Genomic DNA, 25,523 nt, shown 5'->3' on the forward strand with positions numbered 1-25,523 from the left:
TGAGAAAATTTTAAAAAAATGTTAAAAATTGCAGTCGATTCTCGCGAATGCCAATTTTGTGCCAAATGTGAATATTATTAATTTGGAAGGGAAATCAGTCATACTTTGGAAATGAAATTATTTTATGTAAAGGTTTGCTTGGTTCTGCTTAAATTAGTTCAACAGCAGATTTGGGTGGAAGGCATCTGTAGTTTGGATGGTTTGTAGAAGACAATGGCCAAATCCAAACATACAAAACAATTTAACTGTAATTAAGTCATTGAAGGCTTTTAAAAGTTCTTATAGTTGCAAACTGAACCAGAAGTTTTCTGTAGTTCATTTTCAACATGCCAAACTACTGTAATGTGATATCTAAAAGGTTTCTTTCAAATGGGGAAATTTAAAAAATCGAAAGAATGCACCATCCTTCATAAACTGATGCCCTTCAGGTAAATTGGTTATACTCTCTATTATGTGGAATGATGTTCTCTTTGTGCTTCACCAAAACTTAATTCTGATATATTTTGGGCAGTTTTTTAAAAAATGCACCTTTTTATGTTGGCTTCCTTTATGTAATTTTTTTTAAAATACAGATACTTTTTTTATTCTGTAGTTTGATTAGTGTAAACTTTTAGGATTGTCTTTCGCAAGAAATGGCACTTCAGACAACAAGAACAAATTCCATCCATATCAGTCACAGATTTCCACCGAGGTCTTCCTAAGCCCCAGAGAAAGGTTTCTTTGGGTCAACTAATTTCTTACTTTCCTGAATCAGAAAGAGGGTTTCATATTTTATAGCACTTTAAACCAGAGTGCCTCAAAGCTTATCATAAGGTATGTACCCCTCCTTTTCTCTGCCAAAACAAGGAAGAGAGAAGAAAAAGGATTAGGTGATGAAAGATGTTAAAGCAGCCACCACTGGATGGCTTTTAAGCCAGTTCAGACATGTGGATCCCAAGTGTATTATCTGTTTAGGAATATTAGAGCTCTGTCTCATTAGACAAACTGTTTATCTAATTCAGCACCCCATTTTTCAAAGTAGCTCATTGGAACTTTAGGAAGTATTTAGGACATGAAGACAATAGCCATTTTTGGATGATGCTCTTGATAGCTTTATAAGTGCTTTATAAGTGAGTTCTTCCATCCTTACAATATGGACACCCGGATTGTGAACGTCCCACTTCATGTTAGACATGACTGTCACAGCAATAAGGCAGATTTCTAATAGAGGTATAATGGCTTCGTCTGATCACAAGGCTGCTAATTCAAAGGGAGAAGTAAATTCCTATAACTTTCTATGGCCATGTAGGCTACCAATCCAATGCAAAAATCATGGAAAGAATAACAGTGAGGCTGAATGCTAAATAATGAATGGACGCACCTCTATTTCAGATGTTTTAAAATGACAACCTAAAGCTGCTCAACGGGGAAGAGTTTTAGTCTTGCACATTATTCTGTAAATGATCGGCTGGGTGAGGAAGCTCTGCTTTAGGAGGATCTGCATGTAGCTAACTACTCTGCACCATTTCATTCTTCCTACTACATAAAGCTCATGTGGAGTTGGCAGTATAGGAATACTGTAAATACATATAAAATGGATTTGATGTCTTATTTATATCTGGAGCCCAAGGCGCCATACATAGCGATCCCTCCTAGTTTTCTGCACCAGAACTGTCTAGAATGGGCTGAGAGAGAATGATTGGCCCAAAGGCATTCAGTGACTTTCCATGGTGGAAGGTGGACTAGAAATTGTTTCTCCCTGCTACTAGTCCAACACCTTAAGCACAGTGGGTATTGACAGGCATGGTTTAGGAGCAAATTCTACATTGGATTGTATTTTATTCCCTGTTCTTGAAAATAACATGCTGTTGCTTGGTTCAGGCCTGCTGTTAATCTGTATCTTTTCTGACCAGTGCTGTGACTCACTGGCTGGGTTTATATAATGTACTAAACGTGGTGGCTCAGTGGGTTAGGACGCTGAGTTTGTTGATCAGAAGGTCAGCAGTTTGGCGGGTCGAATCCCAAGTGCCGCGTAGCAGAGTGAGCACCTGTTACTTGTCCCAGCTTCTGTCGACCTAGCAGTTCGAAAGCACGTAAAAATGCAAGTAGAAAAATAGGGACCACTACGGTGGGAAGGTAACAGTGTTTGCCTTTGGCGTCTAGTCATGCCGGCCACATGACCACGGAGACGTCCTCGGACAAGCGCTGGCTCTTTGGCTTTGAAACGGAGATGAGCACCGGCCCCTAGAGTTGGAAACGATTAGCACGCATGTGCGGGGGAACCTTTACCTTTACTAAACTAGGGTGAGCTCAAACATTTGTTGAATAAGCTGCCTTGAGTTGGTTTGATGCAGCAGCCCCTCCCAGAGGTAATAAGCTAGAATGGCTGTATTACATATTTCACTAAACCTTAAGGGAAGGTCCACATTATTATGGCTTCAATGGGTCAACCTGGGCAACGTAAGCCAGCTTCCTAGGTTCTTACCCAAAGGAACAGTCAGCTTCAAAGCGCTTCTCCTCTGAAGTAGCTGAATTAAAACCAATTCCCAAGTTTGCTTCAGCAAATCCTGATAATGTGAGATTACTGCAGGACTTTTCCCCTATAGGACCTTTCGCCTGTTTTAGTTATTTACATTACTATATCGTGCGTGGTGGATGGGCTCAGTCATAATCATCCTATGTATGCAGGTAATCCTTGACTTATAACAGTTCATTTAGTAACCGTTTTCAAAGATACAAGGTAAAGGTTCCCCCGCACATGCGTGCTAGTCGTTTCCAACTTTAGGGGCCGGTGCTCATCTCCGTTTCAAAGCCAAAGAGCCAGCGCTTGTCCGAGGACGTCTCCGTGGTCATGTGGCCGGCATGACTAGATGCCAAAGGCGCACGGAACGCTGTTACCTTCCCACCATAGTGGTCCCTATTTTTCTACTTGCATTTTTACGTGCTTTCGAACTGCTAGGTTGGCAGAAGCTGGGACGAGTAACAGGCGCTCACTCTGTTACGTGGCACTCGAGATTCGACCCACCAAACTGCCGACCTTCTGATCGACAAGCTCAGCGTCCTAACCCACTGAGCCACCGCACTGGAAAAAGTGACTTTTGACCATTTTCCACACTTAGAACTCTTTCAACATCCTCATAGACACATGATCAAAATTCAGATGCTTGGCAACTGACTCATATTAATGATGGTTACAGTTTCCTGGGGTCATGTAATCCTCTTTTGCAACATTCTGACAAGCAAAGTCCATTGGGAAACTAGATTCACTTAACAACTTAACACTTGCAGTGATTCGCTTAATAACTATGGCAAGAAAAGTCATAAATTAGAACAAAACTCATTTAACAAATGTCTCAATTAGCAACAGAAATTTGGGGCTCAGCTGCGGTCGTAGGTTAAGGACTACCTGTAGTTGATTTCCGTTTGAATGGATTCCATACTCATTTTTGATCTGGATAGTATTGTGACTCACACTTCTGCCACTGCTGTTATTTTGTGAGCTTTTATTTATTGGGTACCCAATGAATTGCAATTTCACTTTAGATATTTCATGCTTTGATCAATCTGAAGAGGTAGATCTTGACCAATGAATGTACAAGACATTATACATTTTTTAATCTATTTGGTGCAGACATTACAAAGGATTTTGCGGGTTTTTTAATTTTTGCTTCACAAAAATTGAGCTAGCTTTGTTTTAAGATTTTTTTTTAACCCAACTGGCACCTGGACCAGTCATCCATAGTTAGATTTAATTAAAATCTATTGATATTGTGCCCTTCTTAAGAGATGGTTGCATCCAAATGCATCTTTTGTTGGAAAGCTCTTAAAGTTAAATTGGGTAAACATATTACTTGAACGTCTGTTCTGTCAATATATGGGAGACGCAGCAAATGGAATATGTAATTTTAAGAAGGATGAGTCCTATTTTCCAAATAAGATAATATTATCTCTATACTAGTTTTTTCTTGCCAACTCATTAATTTATATATTGAACGTTGTTGTAAGAATATATGGATTGATATTTGCCAGAAGTGATAAACAGTTAAATAATTGTATGCCTTTATTAATTTCTGACTTTAATTAAAATAGAACTTAATACGATAGAATTCCCTTAGTTTGCATGCCTACACAGGGAAATCTATAATTAGAGTTACAATTATAGCAAGGTCCAGGGGCTGCTGAAGCCATATTTAGAATGTTGATCTACACTTCCGGTTCCTTCCTGTCTAATAGATCTTCTTCTTCTGAAGAAGAAGAAAGCATTTAAGGCAGCTAACGCAATTGGGAATCTGATCTTTACCTTTTAAGGTTCCAATAAACTGTGTTTCTACTGAAAGGGAAAATGAGATATGTACCATGACCAGCAATTTGCCAAAAATTTAGAAAGTACTACATAATTCTAGATGGGGGAAAAAAATCCATTCTCGTTTAATCAGTAGATCTATTTGAATATTTGAATCTCAAATATTTTTGCCTTTATAGAAGAAATAAACAAACAAACATTTGAGCTTTACCTGAGTGTTATTTCTTATCCTACAGAAATTGCTAAGCACATTGGTTTGTGCTTAAATTGTAAGCCGCCCTGAGTCTTCGGAGAAGGGAGGGATATAAATGGGATTAAAAAAAAATATCTCAGGTGATCAGAGAATGCTTTTACCTGGGCAGTATGGATTTTTTTTAACTTGCAATTCAAATAAAAAATTCATGAGATTCACAGAGCATTTTAAATATTGTACATTTGTAAATATATTATGTTTACAGTCGTACGCCTGTCTTCAGTGAATAGCTGGAGAGGATAAAGACTGAATTGTGCATGTCTGAAGTGTAAATTGTAAGTGAGACCAATTTCCACACTCACCATCCAACTTGATCCTAAATGAGAAAGTCATAACTTACATAGAGTCATGGCAGGCTATCAGTATACGCTATCTCTTACAGAAGCCTCCTGAATACAGTTAGCTGAGTCGAAGTTCACATACCTCACGCTCCACAAGGCCAGGAGAGAGTCATAATGCTCTTTTTACTCTAATAGGAAAGCACCAGAAACACCAAAATAACTCTGTGCATGCACAAGTGGGTGTGGAAGAAGAAACTTGCCCTTACTTTGCTTTGCACGCAAACATAAAAATATCTACCGGTAAATGTTAAATCTCATCCGAGATAAAAATGGCTCCAAATGTGGTGAATTTTAATTTTTTTGATTAATATCATTGTAGTTATTAAAGCGTATCTATTCCATTTGGGAGGAATCTCTGATCACTTGGGATGAGTAGATTGATTCTCGGACCTGAGTGCCATCTTTGGCAAGTGAATAGAATTTGAGAATTGGGTTAAAGGCATGTCAGAGCAGACATGTTCCAAATTGGGACCCATCCCGAGTGCCACGTGCCTACTGGTTAGCTTGAAACATAACTTCCATAATTTTGAGGTCCCATACCCACACATCTGGGAGCAACGACTTGTTTACAGACATATTGACTCAGCCTTCCATCCTTCCGAGGTAGGTAAAATGAGGACCCAGATTGTTGGGGGCAATAAGCTGACTTTGTAATAATGCCGCTTGGGGGTGTGTGAAAGCCCTAACAAGCAGGCATATACATAGAATGAAGGCTACTGCTAAGCTTGTAAGCCGCCCTGAGTCTTCGGAGAAGGGCGGGATATAAATGTAATAAAAATAAAAAATAAATAAAATATGAAAGTAAATTAGCATCCTAGTTTATTTTATAAATGAGATGTTGCTACTTACTGTAGATGCTCACAGATGAACCAGACAGGAAGCATGATCAGATAAGCTAATTCTACTTTATTGTAAGGCTACATGAATAGAATTTTGAAAGTCTGAAAGTACAAATCTCCCTGTGACAGTTTTAGTAGTCTGATCAATTAGGGCAGGTCTTCCCTAAGTTTCTTTCTCCAACTGTTAAGCAAGGGGGGCCCCTCTCCCTATTTTTGCCTGATTATTTATTTCCTAGGCAGCAAATCTCAAGGTCATTTTTATATATCATTATATTACAAAAGTAAAGAATAACATGTTTAGTTTTGGAAAAGAGGTTGGAGAATAATTTCAATCATTTTACTATTCTATAATGTAACCTTATTCCTCAGATGCAGTATAACTTAGGGGTATGCATATTTGGCACGAAGCTGCAGCAGAGACAAAAAGAAATACAGTTTAATAGCTTAAAGCACCTATAAATGAAATATTTATTGAAAACCTTGACTTTATCAGAGGATATTTTGGTCATCAAAATGTAATTGAATAATGTTCTCTTGGTTTAGATTAGTTTACTAGAACCTGAAGGTGCTGTTAAATATCCAGAGATTTTTTTAAGCATATAGTTGCATAAGTAACATTTTGTGAGGTGGACTCACAATGAATCGTTAAAGGAGCTCCCAAGCAAAGGCAGAACGCAGAGATGCAATCATATTAGTTTTATTCATGATAGATCAAAGAGAAAGAAATACTTGGCATGAAAGCATTCATGCCTGCATGTGAGAGAGAAATAAAATAAAACAAAACAAGCTAGGATTACATGACTAAACTAACTAGGAGTAGAAGCAGAACAAGAAGCTGGAAAAAGGAGAACAAAGAGCAGCCCCTCGTGCAGAGGTATTTATGGGGGGTCTTGGCCCCTCCTTGACCATAAAACTCTCTCGCCAATGGGGCTGTGGGTCTGGGACCCTTGGCTCATCAGTGGAAGCAAAGAAGTCTCTTTGCCTCCATCTGATGACCCTTTTGGGGAACTGCCAATGGCTGGCACTAAACATCTAACAATTCCCCTTCTTGCCAGCCAATGACAGGGACCAGTGAATGTATGTAAGGGGTGAGCAGGTGTCATGGACATGCATGAAAAACATTCAGAAGGCCAAACACAAACGCTTACACAGAAGGTTGTGCCGGTCAACGGGAACAGGCTTGGTAAACAGATCAGCTATCTGGTCAGCTGTATTACAGTGCTCAACATGTATAAAACCCTCTTTCGCAAGGTGCCTGACATTTTTATAGCGTATGTCTATATGGCGAGATCTGGAGCCTACTGCATAAGCCTCCGAGATTGCAATTGCGGCAGTGTTGTCCTCTAGAATTTGGATGGGCAGAGGGGGAGATGCCCAGATGTTTGTTATCAGCTCATTGAACCAAGTCAAATCATTGGCCGTGTCTGACAGACTAGCAAATTCAGCCTCGGCCGTGGAGCAAGAAATAAATTTTTGCTGCCTAACATGCCAATGTATTGGGCAGCCATTTAGCAATATGAGGAAACCAGAAGTGCTCCGTCTACTTTTGGAGTCGCCAGCCCAGTCTGCGTCTGAGTAAGCGGAGAGCTGGGCCGTTTTCCCCTTCTCTGGTTCTAGCATGAGAAGAGCATCAGCTGTGCCCTTTAGGTATCTGAGCACCCTTTTGACAGCAGTCCAGTGGAATTCCTTTGGGTGTTCCACGTGCCTGGACAATAGATTCACAGCTAAAGCTATGTCAGGTCTGCTCCAATTGCTGATGTATAGCAAGGAGCCAATCACAGATCTGTAGAGCGTGTTATCTGTGAACTCAGGACCGTCCTTATGGGTGTGGTTGTAAAAGTCGCTTTGCATTGGGCTATGCGTAGGATTGGATTCTGTCATTTTGCATTTGGCCAGTAATTCCTCTATCTTTTCTTTTTGAGATAGAGCGAACCCCCCTTTAGTGGCCAAAATATGCACACCCAAGTACTTGTCAACCCGCCCCAAAGACTTCAGAGTAAACTTTTCTTCCAGGGCCTTGGCAAATTCATCACACCTTTCCTTGTTAGGCCCTACATATAATAGGTCGTCCACATAAACTAACACCCGTTCTGTGGTACCTTTGGAATTGCGTGTGAAAACACATTGATCTGCATGAGATTCTGAGAAACCAACTCGTTCTAAACTCTTTCTAAGACAGTCATACCATAATTTCCCTGACTGCTTAAGACCATATAACCCTTTGTGAAGCAACCATGTATTTCCCCCTTCTTGCTGGTAGCCAGGAGGAGCCTTCACGTAGATCTGCCGGTCCAAGTTGGCGTGGAGGTAAGCCGTCTGGATGTCAAATTGGAAGACTTCTTCTCCCAGAGCGGCTGCAGTCACGAGGGCGGCCTTGACGCTCTCTGCCCGGACGGTTGGAGAGTAAGTCTCCGAGTAGTCCTCCATATAACGTTGAGCGAAGCCCTGGGCTACCAAACGGGCCTTGTATAGGTAGAGGCCATTGGCAAGTGGTTTGGCCTTGTAAACCCACCTTGTGCCAATGACTTTCCTCTCCTTTGGGGGTTGCTGGGGGGTGAAGACCTTGAGTTGTTTTAAGCTCTGCATTTCCTTCTCCATCGCGAGCTGCCATCTCTCCTGCTCCTCGATGGGCAGCTCCTGGATGTCAGAGAAGGATTTTGGGGTGACCACAACGCTGTTGACAGACGCGATGTGGCCAATGTCAATTCTCTTTGGCGGGACCCCCTTGTTGGACCGCTTTGACCTCCTTACCTTCTGCCACTCACCGCTCTTTTCTTCCGCGGGTTTCTGAGGTGTCGCTGGGGGTGAAGACGGTGTGTCTTCCTCCATGGGACTGGACGCATCTTCGTCTTGTTCCTCACTTTCGTCGGTGGCAGGGTACGAGGTCGCCTCTGGTGATGTCGCGGTCGGGGTGTCCTTGCTGGGTCGGTTGGCATATGGGCTCAGATCATTTGAGTGGATCTGAGTCCAATTGGAGTCCTCTTCGAAAGAGGCAGATTGGGAAGTCACAGGCCTGCCCCCTTTTCCCAGGAAACGATAGGCCTTGGAGCCAGGAGCATAGCCCAAGAACCTTAGTCTCTGGGAAACAGATCTCCCCTTCTTCCGCAGCTGCTTGGGGATGTGTACCCATGCATAGGAGCCAAACACACGCAAATGTGCCAGATTTGGTTTTCTACCGTGAACCAGGAAATATGGGGTCTGGTTCACGACACTGCTCCAGGTGCGGTTTAAAGTGTAATTGGCATAATGAATTGCCTCCCCCCAGTATGACTCTGCGACACCCGCGTCTGCAATCAGACTACGCATCATGGTTTGCAGGATTCCATTCCTTTTCTCAGCTACACCATTTTGCGACGGGGTGAACGGTGCAGTTAGAAAATGGTGGATGCCCTTACGCCTTACCCAGTCCTGGAACTTCTGAGACATGAACTCAGCCCCGCGATCGCTCTGCAACTGTGCGATCTTGGTCTTGTACTGAGTCTCTACGAAGTTGTACAGCGACTTTATGGCGTCAAAGGCTTCAGATTTCTCTGTGAGAGTATACACGTGACCGTAACGTGAAAAATCATCAACGGCAGTGAGAAAATACCTTTTCTTTCCTAGGGATGGTGTAAAAGGCCCAACCAAATCAACATGTACTAGTTGGTAAGGGTGTTGAGTCTTACGGGATGACACCTTTGATATAGGAGCAGCCTTCCTCTTTGTTTTCTTGCAAATGGCACAGTCCAGAAACACGTCACAGTCCTTGAGCTGGACTCCCTCAGCAAATTCTCCCATCTTTTTAACTACAGGGAAGCTTGCATGACCCAGCCTTCTGTGCAATAAGTGGGCACACTTATCGTGAATTGGCTTCCCTATTGACACTCTCTTGGCTCTGGTTGCTTTGAGTGGTGCTGCAGGTGCCTGCTGAGATTCAGGCTTCTTGCCCACACTGCCCTTGGAAAGCCTTGGGGCAGGCTGTGGTGGCTTGGGAGAAAAATATGGCAAGCCATTTATTATTGTAATATTTCCAATGACCTTCTGGTCCCGGGTGACATGACCTCCCCCCTTGCGAAATAGGACTTCCACTTTGTCATCGTCACACAATCTGGTGATGCTCAAAAGGTTGTTGGCTATAGAAGGCGCGTGCAAGACACCCTCAACTTTGCCAAGCCCAGGTACAGAAACGAAACCCTCCCCAACAACTGAAGCAGTATCACCGTTTGCAACCTTGACAGATGAGTTAATTTTCTTTAACCTTTTAAAACCTTGACTCATATTAGTAATGTGAGAAGAAGCTCCAGAGTCCAGTAACCATAAGTCAGTGGAGCTATCAGCCTTTGTTGTGGGGGTGAGGGAACAAGTATGCAGTGAATTTCCCTTGCCCCTGCCACGCCCCCTTCCTCCCCCTTTGCTTCTTACTTGATTGGGACCACGTTTAGGGGCTTGATGTTGATGGGGGCAGTCTTTCTTGAGGTGCTCCTCAGAGCCACAGATGAAACATTTAAGCAGAGCATTAATTTGCTCTGAGTTGTGGCGCCCCCTTCTGGCTTGCTGAGTGGTGACTCTAGCGTATTCTCCAGCATTTCTCCTTCTCCGATCTTCTTCGATCAGTCTCCCTGTGAGGTAGGACAGATTTATGTCTTCCCTCTTGACCGCTTCGAGTGAAACAATGAAATTGCTCCAACTCCTGTCTAGAGAAGTAAAAATTATGGAGAGCATGCTCACATCAGACACAGGAAAATCTCTGGAAATCAATTCTGCCCTGAGTGCCTTTAATTTTGCAAGATGTTCAGGCATGCTGGCACCAAACTTCAGTTTGGTTGTATAAAGCTCAGTTGTATATCTGGTGATGGAACCAATGGTATTGCTGTTGAATAAATTGTATAACAGTTTCCAGACCTCAGCAGCTCTGAGACCAGCTGGAATGCTTGGGAACAAGTTATTGTCCAGAGAACTGAGTAGAGCAGAATAAGCCTGCAAGTGTCGCAGCTCTTCTTGACGTCCCCATGGGGGAGGGGGGGGTTCCGAACCATTTGTAGAATCCCATTCTTTAAGAGATGTAGCTGTATATCTTTACTCCAACTGCTATAATTCTCCCCATCCAGCTGTAGTTTTTTAAAATCATTTGGCAAATTTGCTGCAGGAATATAGTCCTTATCAGACCCATTTTCAAAAATTTTTGATATGTCCATTGATGTAAAAGGAAGCGGAAAAATGCTTAATTCTGAAGTGAGTTCTTCAGTGAATCCTTCAGTGAAAGGGTTCCCTCTAGTGGTCGAGGAGGGAATCCTTTCTTGATTACTTATTGACTCCAGGTGGGCGTGCCCGGGAACCATGTGACCCGGGGGAGGGCGTTGTTCAGGGTTTCTCCCTTCTTCCCATGAGGCATTGGGGGGGCGGAGCCCAGATTTACCAGCCCGGGGTTGTTTGAATGGATCCTCCCGAGAATTAAAACCACATGGATTTTTATCAATGCCTGTTTTGCCCTGAGGAGCCCATTGCTGGTCCTGAAGACCTGAAGAGAAGGTGGGAGGCCTCGGGGGTTGATTGTTGGGAGGCTGCAGGCTGGATTCCCCCCGGCAGTTTGGCCCTGGGGAGAGGATGGGAGGCCTTGGAGGGGGGGTGGGCACCCCCGACGTCTGCTTGGCCGCTGTCTTGCTAGCCTCTAAGGCAGTGGCCAGAGCTTGCATTGCTGTCTGGAGAGCCGTTGTAACAGTTTTGGCTGGGCAGATCTCATTGCTATCATAGCATTTTAGGCTTTGTGGGGGGGAGAAATCAGGAATATGCATGCTGTCTTGGCTGGAAGCCAGGGATTGCATGTCATTTCTGCTGTACGCCAGGGAGTGCTGGCTATTTTGGTTGGAAGCCAGGGATTGCTGGCTCTCCAGACTTAAAGAAATCAAGTCTTTGTTAGATATAGTGGGGGCCGCCATCTTGTTTCCTGTGCCAGACCACGTGGGCGGAGCCATCTTGTTTCCGCTTGCCCCAGGAAGCTGTAGCTCACAGCTGGGGGGGCAGGTTCGCGCCAAAAGCCTTGGGGTCCCGGGGTCACTAAGGGAGGCGGGCGCCATATTTGGGGGCCTCGTGGTCTCTAGGGAGAGGCTCACCAGGGGTTCTGAGGCTTTCTGAGCTGTTCCCTGGGCTGCCCCTCCCTCCTCCTGCATTGCAAGGATCTCTTTAAGCAGCTCTTCACGTTCCTGTGCAGTCAGTTTACTCACGCGGCGTTTGGTCTCAGCCAGGTCCGTCTCTGCAGCATCTGAGCAGCCTTGGACAGTCTGTAATCCTTCTATGCTCTCCTCTGTGGCGTTCAGTTGTAGAGAGGCATGTGAAGGGGTCCTAGACGCTCTGCTGGATCCTCTGACGGGATGAAGGCCATTTGTGCTTTCATCTGCAGCTGAGGTTGCTTCAGGGACTGAAGTCTTGGATGTAGGCAGGGAGGCTGTCTTCGATCGATGACTCCTGGTCACGATAGTAGAAGTCCTGCCATCTGTTATAAATGGATTGGAGCCGGGTCCTCCAGACATCTTATTGGTTAGTTCCTGGCTGGCTTGGAAGCTTTCCTTTAAACCATCCTCTGCTACCAACTTGTGAGGTGGACTCACAATGAATCGTTAAAGGAGCTCCCAAGCAAAGGCAGAACGCAGAGATGCAATCATATTAGTTTTATTCATGATAGATCAAAGAGAAAGAAATACTTGGCATGAAAGCATTCATGCCTGCATGTGAGAGAGAAATAAAATAAAACAAAACAAGCTAGGATTACATGACTAAACTAACTAGGAGTAGAAGCAGAACAAGAAGCTGGAAAAAGGAGAACAAAGAGCAGCCCCTCGTGCAGAGGTATTTATGGGGGGTCTTGGCCCCTCCTTGACCATAAAACTCTCTCGCCAATGGGGCTGTGGGTCTGGGACCCTTGGCTCATCAGTGGAAGCAAAGAAGTCTCTTTGCCTCCATCTGATGACCCTTTTGGGGAACTGCCAATGGCTGGCACTAAACATCTAACACATTTAGAAATTGATTTAAAAATAAGCTAAAGAATAATGCAAATTTATTTATTTTTTATTTATTTTAATTCCATTTATATCCCGCCCTTCTCCGAAGACTCAGGGCGGCTTACAAGCTTAGCAGTAGCCTTCATTCTATGTATATGCCTGCTTGTTAAGGCTTTCACACACACCCCAAGCGGCATTATTACAAAGTCAGCTTATTGCCCCCAACAATCTGGGTCCTCATTTTACCTACCTCGGAAGGATGGAAGGCTGAGTCAACCTTGAGCCTGGTGGGATGCGAACCTGCACTAATTGCAGGCAGCTGGTGTTACTTAAGGAGGCATCAGCCCACTGCTCCACCAAGGCTCATTTAGTAACTGATGAGAGATTATGCCAGTACTCTGAGTCCCTGGGTTAGGAATCCCCTCTTTTAAGGACAACCAGTAATTAAGAATGGAGCCTATTGTAGCAAAAATTGAATTAAATGCACAATGGTTCAAGTTCATTACAAAATACCAAGTTTACAATATTATACAACAATACTGTTCCACTTAAGGACAGATTTTGGGAACAGAATTCGCCCTTAAACTGGAAACTACCTTTATAGTAACCAATACAGTTGTTTAAAATGAAGCAAATTTGTTGTGCGTAATTTGGTAAATGGAACAAATGCTTAAGATAAAGAAACATGTAAATGCTTTTGTCTGCCCAATTTTTTTAATAGGGTGTCAAATGTGAAAGAAACACTGGCTGTTGTAAAAGCTGAAGAAAACATTGGTAAATATTGCAATCTAAAAAAAAGCAACTTTTTGTGTCTCCCAACACCCTTTTGTGAGTTTTGCTTTTCTTCTGTTCTTGTTTTAGATTGGCCGGTTAGTAATTGGACAGAATGGAATTCTTTCTACCCCTGCAGTGTCCTGTATTATTAGGAAAGTAAAAGCCATTGGTGGTATAATTTTGACAGCAAGTCATAACCCTGGTGGACCGAATGGAGATTTTGGCATTAAATTCAATATTTCAAATGGAGGTAAGTAATTCTAATCTTCTCATCTCCATTCTTCCCAAGTTAACTTCTCTCTGACTCCTATGTTGAGTGTATAGACACTACCCACCTATGTTGCACTGCTGACTATAGTATGTTTATGATTTGGATCTATTAAAGTAATACAGTTGGCTTCTGGAGGAAAAATATTTAATTGAAGGAAAGACAAGGAAGGAAAGACTTAAAGATATAAGTGCCTAGGGCCTAGGCTATCCTGAAATATATACTTCTATCACTTTCTGATAGAAATTATCTGCAGTCAGTCTTACTATATATCATATTTTAATAAAAGTTTTTAAAAGCAGTCTTTGCATGTACAATTATATTCTTCCTTCCACAACAAGTGATCTCCTGTCTATGCCTACATAGAAATAAGAGAGCTTTGGGGGAAAACTAAAAAATTGTAAGAGAAAAATGTTGCATGTTCTCCCTTTCATTTCTCTTTTCTTTTCAATTTTTATGAATGTTAACACTTTTTCTGTCCCCCTCCACATCTACTCAGTTTTTCTAGCCCTTTACAACTCTTAGTCCATGTACAGATAGTCCTCATTCAGCAACTATTCAAGGCTACGATTGTCCTAACAAGGGGGAACCTATGACAGGTCCTCAAAGTTGTGGCTGTTGCAGCATCCCTAAGGTGACATGATTGCAGTTTGGGCACTTGGTAAACAACACACATCACATTTACAATGGTTTGCAGTTTCCCCCTGAGATCATGTAATTGCCATTTGCAACTTTGTCTGCCAGCAAAATCATGGGAAGCCAGCAGACAATTGCAAGACGCTCCTGTAAATTGCTCTTGGTCCAGTCCCTTTTTCTCCTGAGAAGCCCTCGGGTGGCGGACAAATTTTATACACCATGGTGCCTGCTAGCCTGTCTGCATTTGCACTTGCCATAGCACCGACCCAGCTGCTTGCACACTACCTGTACACTCTCCTGCCTGGAGCTAGCATTTGCACTCATGCCTGCCCATAGCATCCACCCACACACTTGCTTACACTCGCATCCACCGTTCCACACTCCATAGCGTTTACCCACCTGCCTATCGTTCTGAGCTACCAACCTGCTTGCAAACTGCCTAAAAAGGAAAATCTTGTAGCGACCCCATCTTGTGACTTCTGACTAACTTCCGCATTCATTTTACTTGTTGGAAAGTGGCCAGAAACTGGCCAAGTCATGGTCATATGAGGTCTTTGCTCAATGACCTATGGTCCTTGTTTAATGACAGCAGTGAGGATTTCTGGGATAACCATCCAATTATATCACGCTTTACAACCATATCACTTTGCAACAGAAATCTCAGAGCCAATTACTGTCGTGACCTGAGAACAACTAAACATTAACTACAACAATGCTGTAATAGTCTGTTTCTAAGATGATAATCACTGTTTGCTTACCAAGGACCTGTTAGAAACCAAGTAGATTATATCTTTTAAATGCAACTGCAAAACACAATAGGGTTGTAATAATGATACAGAGGAGAAAAATTTGGCAGAATGTGGACAAGCAACGCCACTCTGTTACCTACAGTAGTGGTTGCTTGCACGAAATTCCTTCTGACATGTTGATTAGCACATATACAGTATATTTAAAACTTTAACAAATTATTATTACTATTACACCCTCTCCTTGTTTAGCAAACTAGTTCCCTTCCAATGACTAGATTTTTAATCAGACTGGTCATTAAGTGAACACTGCTAGAGATAGAGAGAAAGGCTATGAAGATCACTGATTGCTGCCAAGTCATTCAGATAAATTACTCTTAAACTGTAGTGCTATGCTGGTATTATTCTTACACTGTCATGCATCGTTGTCAGGCACACAAATTTAGTCATAAATGCCTGCATTGGTTGTAAAATTATTTCTATTACCATTTATTACAGTCTTATTTGCAAATGGTTTCTAACCAAAGTAGTCACTAATTAAGGAGTGAGTATATCATTGCTCATATTACTTTGGCTCATGATATTAAAAAAAAATACTGTTTTTGGAATGTGATACGTTGTCTCTGTTAAGTTTACATACAACTCTAATAAAATGTCCTACACTTAACATCTTTTCTAGAAGCCTATTTGTCTCTTAAAATCTATTTCTTACTAGGTCCGGCTCCTGAAGGAATTACTGATAAAATTTTCCAAATTAGTAAGACTATTGAAGAGTATGCTATATGCCCAGATCTAAACGTAGACCTCAGTACAATTGGAAAGCAGCAGTTTGACTTGGAAAACAAGTTTAAACCATTTACAGGCAAGTAAAATCTGTTTCTTCCCTCATTAAAAGGGCTCCCACTTGCATCGATAGCTTTTCTTGTAACACTTTATCAAGGCGCTTATTCAATAGTTGTGGATGCTTCGATCTGGTTAGTTTCTTCTGTTTAATTTCTTGCTTTTGTTTTACAGTTGAAATTGTGGACTCTGTAGAAGCGTACGCAAATATGTTGAGGAATATTTTTGATTTTAGTGCACTGAAAGAACTATTGTCAGGTCCAAACCATCTAAAGATTCGGATAGATGCCATGCATGGAGGTATGTAAGATAAGTGCAGTAACTGTAAGCTCTGACTGCCAGTCTAACCCATATAGATCATCATCCAGTTCCTTCCCTTTTCATATGCCTGGGGAAAAAACTAGTCTACATTCTCCTGTAGATTGGAATCGATCTTACATAGGTACACACCACACACACACACACACACACACACAAACACATACCACTTCACCATTACGAATAAAGTTTACTTCTCTTAGGGCTAGGGCAAGGGAAAGTTAGTGCATTTCCTTGGGTGTCGGTGGCAGCATCTGTCCTCTTCTTGATGTGTAAGGATTGTCATGTCTGTTTTTGTAAATCTTATTGATAGTATAGATAGAAAGTGATAGCAGATGTGTCAGTAAAGACAGTGTCTCTACTGTAAACAATAACCCATTGAATATTTGTAAACGTTCATTTTTTATATTTTTATTGATATGGGAAATTTATTTGAATATCATAGAGATAAAAACTTTAATGAATATTAACTTTTGAAGCTCTAGAGCAGGGGTGACCAAAGTTGGCAGCTTTAATATGTAGACTTCAACATGGCTGGCTGAGGGATTCTGGGAGTTGAAGTCCACAAGTCTTAAAGTTGCCAAGGTTGGACACCCCTGCTCTAGAGAGAGGAACATTATAACTTATTAGTTTTATACTTATAGGCCTTCAGATGTGAGGGGAAGATGGGGGAAAGACATTTTCATTAATATTCCCCCAAATTCTTCACTACTTTAAAAATGATACTCATGTATATTCTTATTGTTTGCTGAAACAGTTGTTGGGCCATATGTTAAAAAGATTCTCTGTGAAGAGCTTGGAGCAGCTGCTAATTCTGCTGTGAATTGCGTACCTCTTGAAGACTTTGGTGGCCACCATCCTGATCCAAATTTAACTTACGCTGCCGATCTGGTGCAGACCATGAAGACAGGAGAGTATGATGTTGGTGCAGCCTTTGACGGAGATGGGGTACGTCTGTGCTTTTTGGATTTGTTTTTTCTTCCTGTTTGCAAGCACGGACTACAGGGCTTTTTTTTCTCATAGAACGCTCAGAATGGAGTTCCGGCACCTTTTTTGGATGGAACCTTGTAGGGTAGGCAAGGCAGGTTGTATGACATGTGTGAGTTCCGGCACCTTTTTCTTTTACAAAAGAAGCACTGACGGACTATACCAGGAAGCAGAACCGGATTTAGCTGATGCATGCCTAAGTAGTTGGACTGCCTTGATAGAAACAAATTGAATTCCAGTTGACAGCTTTACACCATAGTGTTGTTTGGGGAAACATGCTTGGTGCTGAATGTTAGAAAAGTATTCACATTTAACAGGTGACAATATTTTTCAAAGAGTGCTTCTGAGTTGTCACAAATCCTTAAGAAATAAACACTGCAAGATGGTTTGTGCTATTTTCCATGTTTTTCGTTTGGTAAGGAAAGTTGTCATTCCAGTTACACATGCTATTAAGTGAATCCGTGCTTCTTTTTTATTTTTTTACTCATGTTACTAGTGGCAAAACCCAAAATCTGCAGTGCAAATTTCTGAACATTGCAGGAGTACATAGCTGTTCATCATTCCCCTTTTGTCTTACAGCAATGTACAGCATGTAAAATTAATGACATAAGATTGCCTTAATTATTAGGTCCTGTGCTCGTAAATCATTTAAATATATGCATTTCAGTTTAAAGATGGGGCTTCTGATCTCTCAGAGTTGGAGAACAGAGTTAAAAGATTACAAACAAAATCTGCTGAAATTTTCCTTTGAAGGTGATTATTAAAGATGGGGGAGTCCCCCATTTCTTGTTTATATATTTATTTAAGGCAGTTATCATTTTTTGATCAGCCAGTATGAAAGTACATTACAAACTAGGGTATAAAGTAACAGAAGTTACTTATCGAAAGAAGGAAATATTTATAGCCCAGGGTTAAACTGTGAGGTACTTGTTGCTCTCTGAACACAGCAGTTTTCTTGCAGACATTTCATTACCCAACGGTAACATTATCAGATAGAGCTAGCACTGATGACGTTACCTAGTGTGATAATGAAATGTCTGTAAAAAAAAAACAAAAAACAACCAAGCTCAGAGAGAACCAAGCATTCAAAATTACTTACTTTCTGGAACTACCATAAAAGAATTGATTTAAAAGGCCTAAAGAACAATTCTGTAGATTGGGGGGATTTTTTATACAAAGGAATTGACCTCAGTTTTGTAGCCTCTGATTACTTAAATTGGGTGCTTCTTTTCAAATTGCAGACATAGCAACCAGTTAGAAAATAAAACTTTTCAACAAGGTAATTTCTGCCACCCTTTTTTTTAATGCCTTCATTAGGATCGCAACATGATACTTGGAAAACATGGGTTCTTCGTGAATCCTTCAGACTCGGTTGCCGTTATCGCTGCAAATATTTTTAGTATTCCTTATTTTCAACAAACAGGGGTTCGAGGATTTGCCCGAAGTATGCCTACAAGTGGAGCAATTGACAGGTAAATTTTTTTAAACAAGTGGAATAGCCTTTCTTTCTGAGCTTGATTACAAGCTGGGACTGAGCAACAAGATCATAGACGGTCCCATTTTTTCCTGTGTATCTTTTAGCCAGTTTAGTCTTGTGGTTAAGGCACCAGGCTAAAAACCAAAAGACTGGGAGTGTTAGTCCCACCTTAGACATGAAAGCTGGCTAGATAACTTTGTGCCAGTCACTTTCTCTCAGCTCAACCCACCTCACCTTGTTGTTGTGGGGAAAGTAGGGGGAAGGAGTATTAGGTATCTTTAATAATACTGGCTTAAAAGAATATTCTTAGAAAATTAACATTGAGGCAGGGGCACCCACAATGAATCAGAATTGCAAATGCACGTGGATGATTCCTTGTGCCTAACCGGAAGAAGATACATGCAATTTTCATTTAAGAACTACACCATCGAGATTAGCTTTCCCCAGCTTGGTGCCTTTTCAGATGTGTTGGATTACAGTTCCCATTTCTAAAGAATGACCACTGTCCTGCTTTGGGACAATGGGACTGCAGTCCAACCTATTTGGAAGAAATCAATTTGGAATAAGCTAATTCCATGCTCAGATTTAGGATGCTGACATTGTTTCTTTAAGGTGACTTCTATTTTAAGATAGCTTAAGAATGAGGTCCCTTAGCTGTCACTATTGGATGCTCTTAATACTTCTCGGGCCATTCACAGTTTGTATCGGCAGGGGGACAGAGATCTACCCCAAGGCCCCTCTCTTGTGGGGTGCCTCAGGGGTCGGTTCTCTCCCCCCTCCTGTTTAACATCTATATGAAGCTGCTAGGTAAGATCATCCGTGGCTTTGGGGTGAGGTCTCACCAATATGTGGATGATACCCAGCTGTTCATCTCCACCCCTAGCCAACCCAGTGATGCCCTTGACATGATGTCCCGGTGCCTGGAGGTGGTGCGGGTCTGGATGGGAAGGAACAGGCTCAGGCTTAACCCCTCCAAGACCGAGTCGCTGTGGATACCGGCATCTTGTATGGTTCAACAAGTTCCATCTCTTTTGATGGGGGGGAGGCACTGCCCCCCTCAGAAAGGGCCCGCAACTTGGGTGTCCTCCTGGATTCACAGCTTAATTTCGAAGATCATCTAACGGCCGTGACCAGGGGGGTCTTTGCACAGGTTCGCCTAGTGCGCCAGTTGCACCCCTTTCTGGACCGAGATGCCCTATGCACGGTTACCCATGCCCTCGTCACTTCTCACCTGGATTACTGCAGTGCTCTTTACATGGGGCTGCCCTTGAAGTGCACCCGGAGGCTTCAGCTGGTGCAAAATGCGGCCGCGAGGGTGCTTATGGGAGTATCTCGATACTCTCATGTTACACCGCTCCTCCGCGAGCTGCATTGGCTTCCAGTTACCCTCCAGGTGCGATTCAAGGTGCTGGTAATAACCTTTAAAGCCCTACATGGCTTAGGCCCGGGGTACTTGCGACACCACCTGCTGCCATTATCAACCTCCCATCGCCCAGTTCGCTCTCACAGAGTCGGCCTCCTCAGGGTGCCGTCGGCCAGGCAATACCGGCTGGCAACCCCCAGGGGGAGAGCCTTCTCTGTGGGCGCGCTGACCCTCTGGAATGAACTGCCTCCGGAGCTGCGGATGGCCCCTGACCTTCGGTCTTTCCGCCGTGACCTGATGACGTGGTTATTCCAACAAGCGGGTCTGGACTGACTATGTCTTTTTAAATTTGGCTTTTATTGAGTTAAATTGTCATGTATCTATTACATTTACTGTTTAATTCTTTTTTAAATTTTGTATTCCATGTTTCTTAAAATGTTGTGAGCCGCCCTGAGTCCTTAGGGAGAAGGGCGGCATATAAACTCAATAAAACTAATCTAATCTAATAGTGTCACTGAATCATTGTGTGGTTTAACTTGCCTGAATGATTTCATTAAAATTTATTAATTTAAGTTCTTGATGGAGGAGGGCCCCACAAAGAAGTAAACATGAAATAGAAATAAAATTAGGTACCCTTGGAAGAAAATGAATAATAGTATTATTGCTAAATATCGAAATGAATCTTGGCTTCAAGAACCCGGATGGGCAGCCAGCGAGATTATGACCTTTTTTCTTTTCTTTTTAACAAAAGAACTGGACAAATAAACTGCTTTTAAAACTCTTCTCCAGTTTTATATGTAGCTTCTGTTCTTGAAATATAGATAAATGGTTACAGCATTCTTTGAAATGTGGTTTCCCTCAGTTTAAAAGTTGAAATGTAATTACAATCAGCTTAATGCTGGCTATCTAATGACTGAGTACAATAAATATAAAAGGAATGACTTCTAAAATGAGATTTGTGATCTTGTTTATTAAATGAGATGCCCAACAACAGTTCCTGTGTTTCTACAGTAAGTTATTCATCAAAAACGGTGCTATTATTCCTGTCTTTTGAAGGGTGGCCAAGGATACAAAGATTGCTTTATATGAAACTCCAACAGGTTGGAAGTTCTTTGGAAATCTGATGGATGCAAACAAACTCTCTCTGTGTGGAGAGGAGAGTTTTGGTACTGGTACGTAAACATTCCTACTATTAATTATTTTTGTTACAACATTAGTACCTCACATTTCTTCCCCAAACAAGACCTTTAGACTTTTAAGACCAACAGAGAGCACATTCATGTAATAGTGGCTAGGTTTACACATTACAAGAAGTCCAACTTTAGTTCTTTTGGCTTATCAACCAGGTGACAGGTAAATTCAGTCAGTGTTTCTTATGAAGCTTATTATATGCTTTTGAATTCTGTCTGAAACTAGACATGACTTGTACAACAAACTATTATTATTGCAAGCCACAGTTTACTGTAAAGTTTGAAAAGCATGGCTTAGAAGTAAAATGCAACTCCATTTTGCAATCCCTAGATTGGTGGACTCCAAAATGTTAAAAGACATTATAAATGTGCTAAGCACTGCTAAGCACTACTTTTACCCCTTGATGTCCCCATAACGCTCGCCAATTGGTCCTTATTTTTACTGCTTTAGAGAGTGTAGCCCTTGACATGCCACTCAAAGCCTGGTGTGGCCCTCAAGCCAACATACGTTGTTCAGCCTTACCTTAGCATGACAGATGAATTTAGCCACTTGCATTATTTTCTGCAGCAACATCTGCCATTGTGTCTATGTTCCTGGATTTTGGGGGGGGGGGGTGTCATTCTCTTTCAAATGTGGAGAAAGACAGGCCTAACATGTTTATTTATAAGATGTATAATATATTACACCCCCCCCCCCCCATCTTATGCAGCATAACTCTGGGTGGCTCACAAACCACTATAAAAACATAAAAGTCAATATGGAAAATTCCTGGTATCAAAATATAATCTTTCTGGGGTTCAGCCTCATTTCATCCTACGTGTTGTGGGAAGCAACAGGTCTTGATGGTTTCTCAGAATGCCACGAATCCTGCCAGTTCTTAGGGGAAGGAACAGCTATGGAAAAGGAACACTGCCTAGGTCCAACTATATGGCAACATTTGACAGAAGGGACACAGATCACATCCACCCTGTTAGATCTAATGGAACAGGCACATACCTTTAGGAAGAGGTGTCCCACAGTTGGCCCTGTATCACTCAGTAATTTATAGGTGGTCCATACCTAGTGAACCACCTACCTGGTGGGCCACAGGTTATCCAATCCTGCTCTGTTCCATCATTCTTCACATAGTTGAAGGATTGGTCCCATTTATATGCTGTTTATCTGTCTGTGCTGCAGGATCGGATCATATTCGTGAAAAAGATGGCCTCTGGGCTGTCTTGGCATGGCTGTCAATTATAGCTACCCGAAAACAGAGTGTGGAATCAATCCTGAAAGATCACTGGCAACAGTATGGGCGGAATTTCTTCACAAGGTAGTAATTTCATAGGTTTGAGATGTGATTAGTTAGAATAGATAAAATCACTGAGTTCAGCTTTCATGAAATAATACAGTTAAAGGACAGACGTTCTTGGGAGTCGAGAATTCTGTTTTTAAACTCTCTTACGTAAAATGAATGTAGAATTTGCTGTTTGAAAGGTAAGATTCTAAACTAGCGATATAGAAGTTGTGCGAATGTTTCATGTTCCCACAGTATACTGGACCTGCTTTTCTTCTAACTTCTGTGGATTTCTAATTTAAATCTAGAACTGTTGGATGTATAATTTTAAAAAACTGCAAAAATCTCACATTGCAAAATGCATAACATGATTTTCTTAATTGCCCCATTATTGGGTTGGCTCAGGAATTCTGGAGTTGACGTCCAGAGGTCATAAAGGTCCATAGTTGCCCACCGCTGCTTTACATTGATTTCCACCTACCTAAACCCTGTGATGATATTACAAAATTCTGCACTGTCTTTGTAGAAGGTTCCCCCGCACATGCGTGCTAATCATTTCCAACTCTAGGGGCCGGTGTTCATCTCCGTTTCAAAGCCGAAGAGCCAGCGCTTGTCCGAGGACGTCTCCGTGGTCATGTGGCCAAAGGCGCATGGAACGCTGTTACCTTCCCACCGTAGTGGTCCCTATTTTTCTACTTGCATTTTTATGTGCTTTCGAACTGCTAGGTTGTCAGAAGCTGGGACGAGTAACAGGCGCTCACTCTGTTACGCGGCACTCAGGATTTGACCCGCCAAACTGCCAACCTTCTGATCGACAAGCTCAGCGTCCTAACCCACTGAGCCACCACGTCCCATATATGTGTGTGTGTGTGTGTGTGTGTGTGTGTATACACACACACACACACACGTACACGTACACATACACATACAGATTCTTTACTACAGTCTTTATTACTAGAATGTAGAACATATGGCATACATAAAACTAATATTTATGAATTAATTTAAGTAAGTGAATTGTTGCATATTGTACACATTGGCATGACAAAATTTGTTTATGCTTGAAGAAATTGAGAGTCTTTTGAGTCTGGAAATAAGAGTTATAAATAAAATTGACTGGGATGGCCAAGAAATTTAGTTCAAGAAGAATGTTGGCTGGCAGAGACCAGGAGATGTGCTTTTGCTGCTCTAGCCCCTGCCCTTTGGAACATCCTTCCTTCAGAGACTGTATGGCCCCAACCCAGTTGGGCTTTTGCAAGCCCTTAAAAGCTTGGCTAGTGCCCAGGCCTGGAGTCCTGAATGTGTCAAGGACACTGTTTTTTAGCTGTACTAACAATTGTACTGATAATTATCTCAGATGCTGTGTATATTCATTTTTGTACTGTTTTCAAATGTTTTCATTGTTTTAGAATTGTTCAGGCTATATAATTAGTTAATTAAAATACACGCCCATACATACAGATACACACGTGTGTATCATGTGTAGGTATATGAGTGTTTGCGTATGCTATTGTTTCTCAGAAAATAGTCGCATGTGACTCTGAATTTAATAAATAAATATCCATGAACTTAGAACACAACAATAGCTAAACACCAGTTTGCTGAGAGAGAAATGCCAGTGGGTAGGAAAAAAAGAAATACAATTCTGCCATTTTTTTTAAATAATGCTAATTAAGGCTTGATTTATGACATTGGTCTCCAGCATCCTTGCTCTTTTTTCTGCCTGAAAAAGGGAATAAATGATTGCATACAAAGTTCTAAAAATAAAACGGGGATTGGAGGGCTAGTTGCGGTCTGCGTTTCTATGATCAAAATTTCCTGACTATTCCTAGATATGACTATGAAGAGGTGGATGCTGATGGTGCTAACCGGATGATGAAAGATCTAGAAACTCTGTTCTTTGACCGGTCCTTTGTGGGCAAGACCTTATCAGCTGCTGACAAATCATACGTTGTAGAAAAAGCTGATAATTTTGAATACAGCGATCCTGTAGATGGAAGCATTTCAAGAAATCAGGTTGGGAAAATGTTTAAACTTGAAGCTTTGATATCTGGGAACAGTTGTTCTTCTTTTACCAGTATATTTAATGATGTTACTTTTAGCTGAAGTACTGCATTTGTCGTACAGGGGTAGGCAACCTCGGCTCTTTTATGACTCATGGACTTCAACTCCCAGAATTCCTGAGTCAGCTGAGGAATTTTTATTTGCAGTTGCCTTAAAAGTGAAGAGTTTTTACTTAATTTCTTATCTGCTTAAAGAATTAAGGTGGAGGACAGCGATGATGATTATTTGCAGCGTAGTAGAAGCACTGATAATTATGTTTTAGTGTTTAGAAATTAAATATTTACTAGTAAATAGCTTTCTATATATGTCACTATTGATAGCAGTAATTTAGCAAAACAAATCATAACATACAATCTTTTCATATTCATTATTTATTAGTATCTAGTTGACCTTGGCTGATATTGAAAAAACTAAAAAACTAACAAAGTTGAGCTGTCAATATAAGAACGGAAATCCACCTGGAGATTCCAATCTATAGACCAGGCTGGTGCAGACAGATCCATATTGTTGCCATCAACACCTTGATGTTGACAGCCGGAGCTGAACTCAACCTAAGGGAGATGTTACCAAAATCCTAGCAATAACAAGAACATTTTCTTTTGCTGTGATTCTGGTTCTATTGCTTATTTTAATTAAAGCTTCGCTAGCCTTGGTGGCTTATTCTGAAAGGATATGGCCAAGATAAATTATATCTATCATTGTCAGGATCCTATGCTTACTGAACTAGTTTGATCAAAACATGTAAAGATACTTAAGAAATGTAACTTATTTGGGAAAGAATGGTATATAAAATAAACAAATTAATGTTTAATTCCTACATGTTTTGAAGCACTTTGAGCTCTGCATAGCAAAATAAAAATTAGGAGCCCATCTTTCTTTTCAGGCATATTATTA

At 41.7% G+C, this 25,523-nt stretch overlaps 1 protein-coding gene across 2 annotated transcripts in view; it reads left to right on the plus strand.

Moving 5' to 3' along the window:
• Positions 1 to 25,523, plus strand: part of PGM1 (phosphoglucomutase 1) — a gene marked incomplete at its 5' end in the record, with an annotated part of 41,737 nt that overhangs the window by 13,857 nt on the left and 2,357 nt on the right. For both annotated transcript variants that reach the window (XM_081325322.1, XM_081325323.1), the window contains 8 exons: positions 13,551 to 13,713; positions 15,829 to 15,975; positions 16,128 to 16,253; positions 17,029 to 17,219; positions 18,576 to 18,730; positions 21,155 to 21,270; positions 22,466 to 22,601; positions 24,398 to 24,581. In XM_081325322.1, coding sequence (XP_081181448.1) covers positions 13,551 to 13,713; positions 15,829 to 15,975; positions 16,128 to 16,253; positions 17,029 to 17,219; positions 18,576 to 18,730; positions 21,155 to 21,270; positions 22,466 to 22,601; positions 24,398 to 24,581 — 1,218 coding nt within the window. The remainder of the gene's footprint in view (positions 1 to 13,550; positions 13,714 to 15,828; positions 15,976 to 16,127; positions 16,254 to 17,028; positions 17,220 to 18,575; positions 18,731 to 21,154; positions 21,271 to 22,465; positions 22,602 to 24,397; positions 24,582 to 25,523) is intronic.

This window comes from Vipera berus (genome assembly GCF_964194415.1).
Source record: "Vipera berus genome assembly, chromosome: 3".
Taxonomy (NCBI): domain Eukaryota; kingdom Metazoa; phylum Chordata; class Lepidosauria; order Squamata; family Viperidae; genus Vipera; species Vipera berus.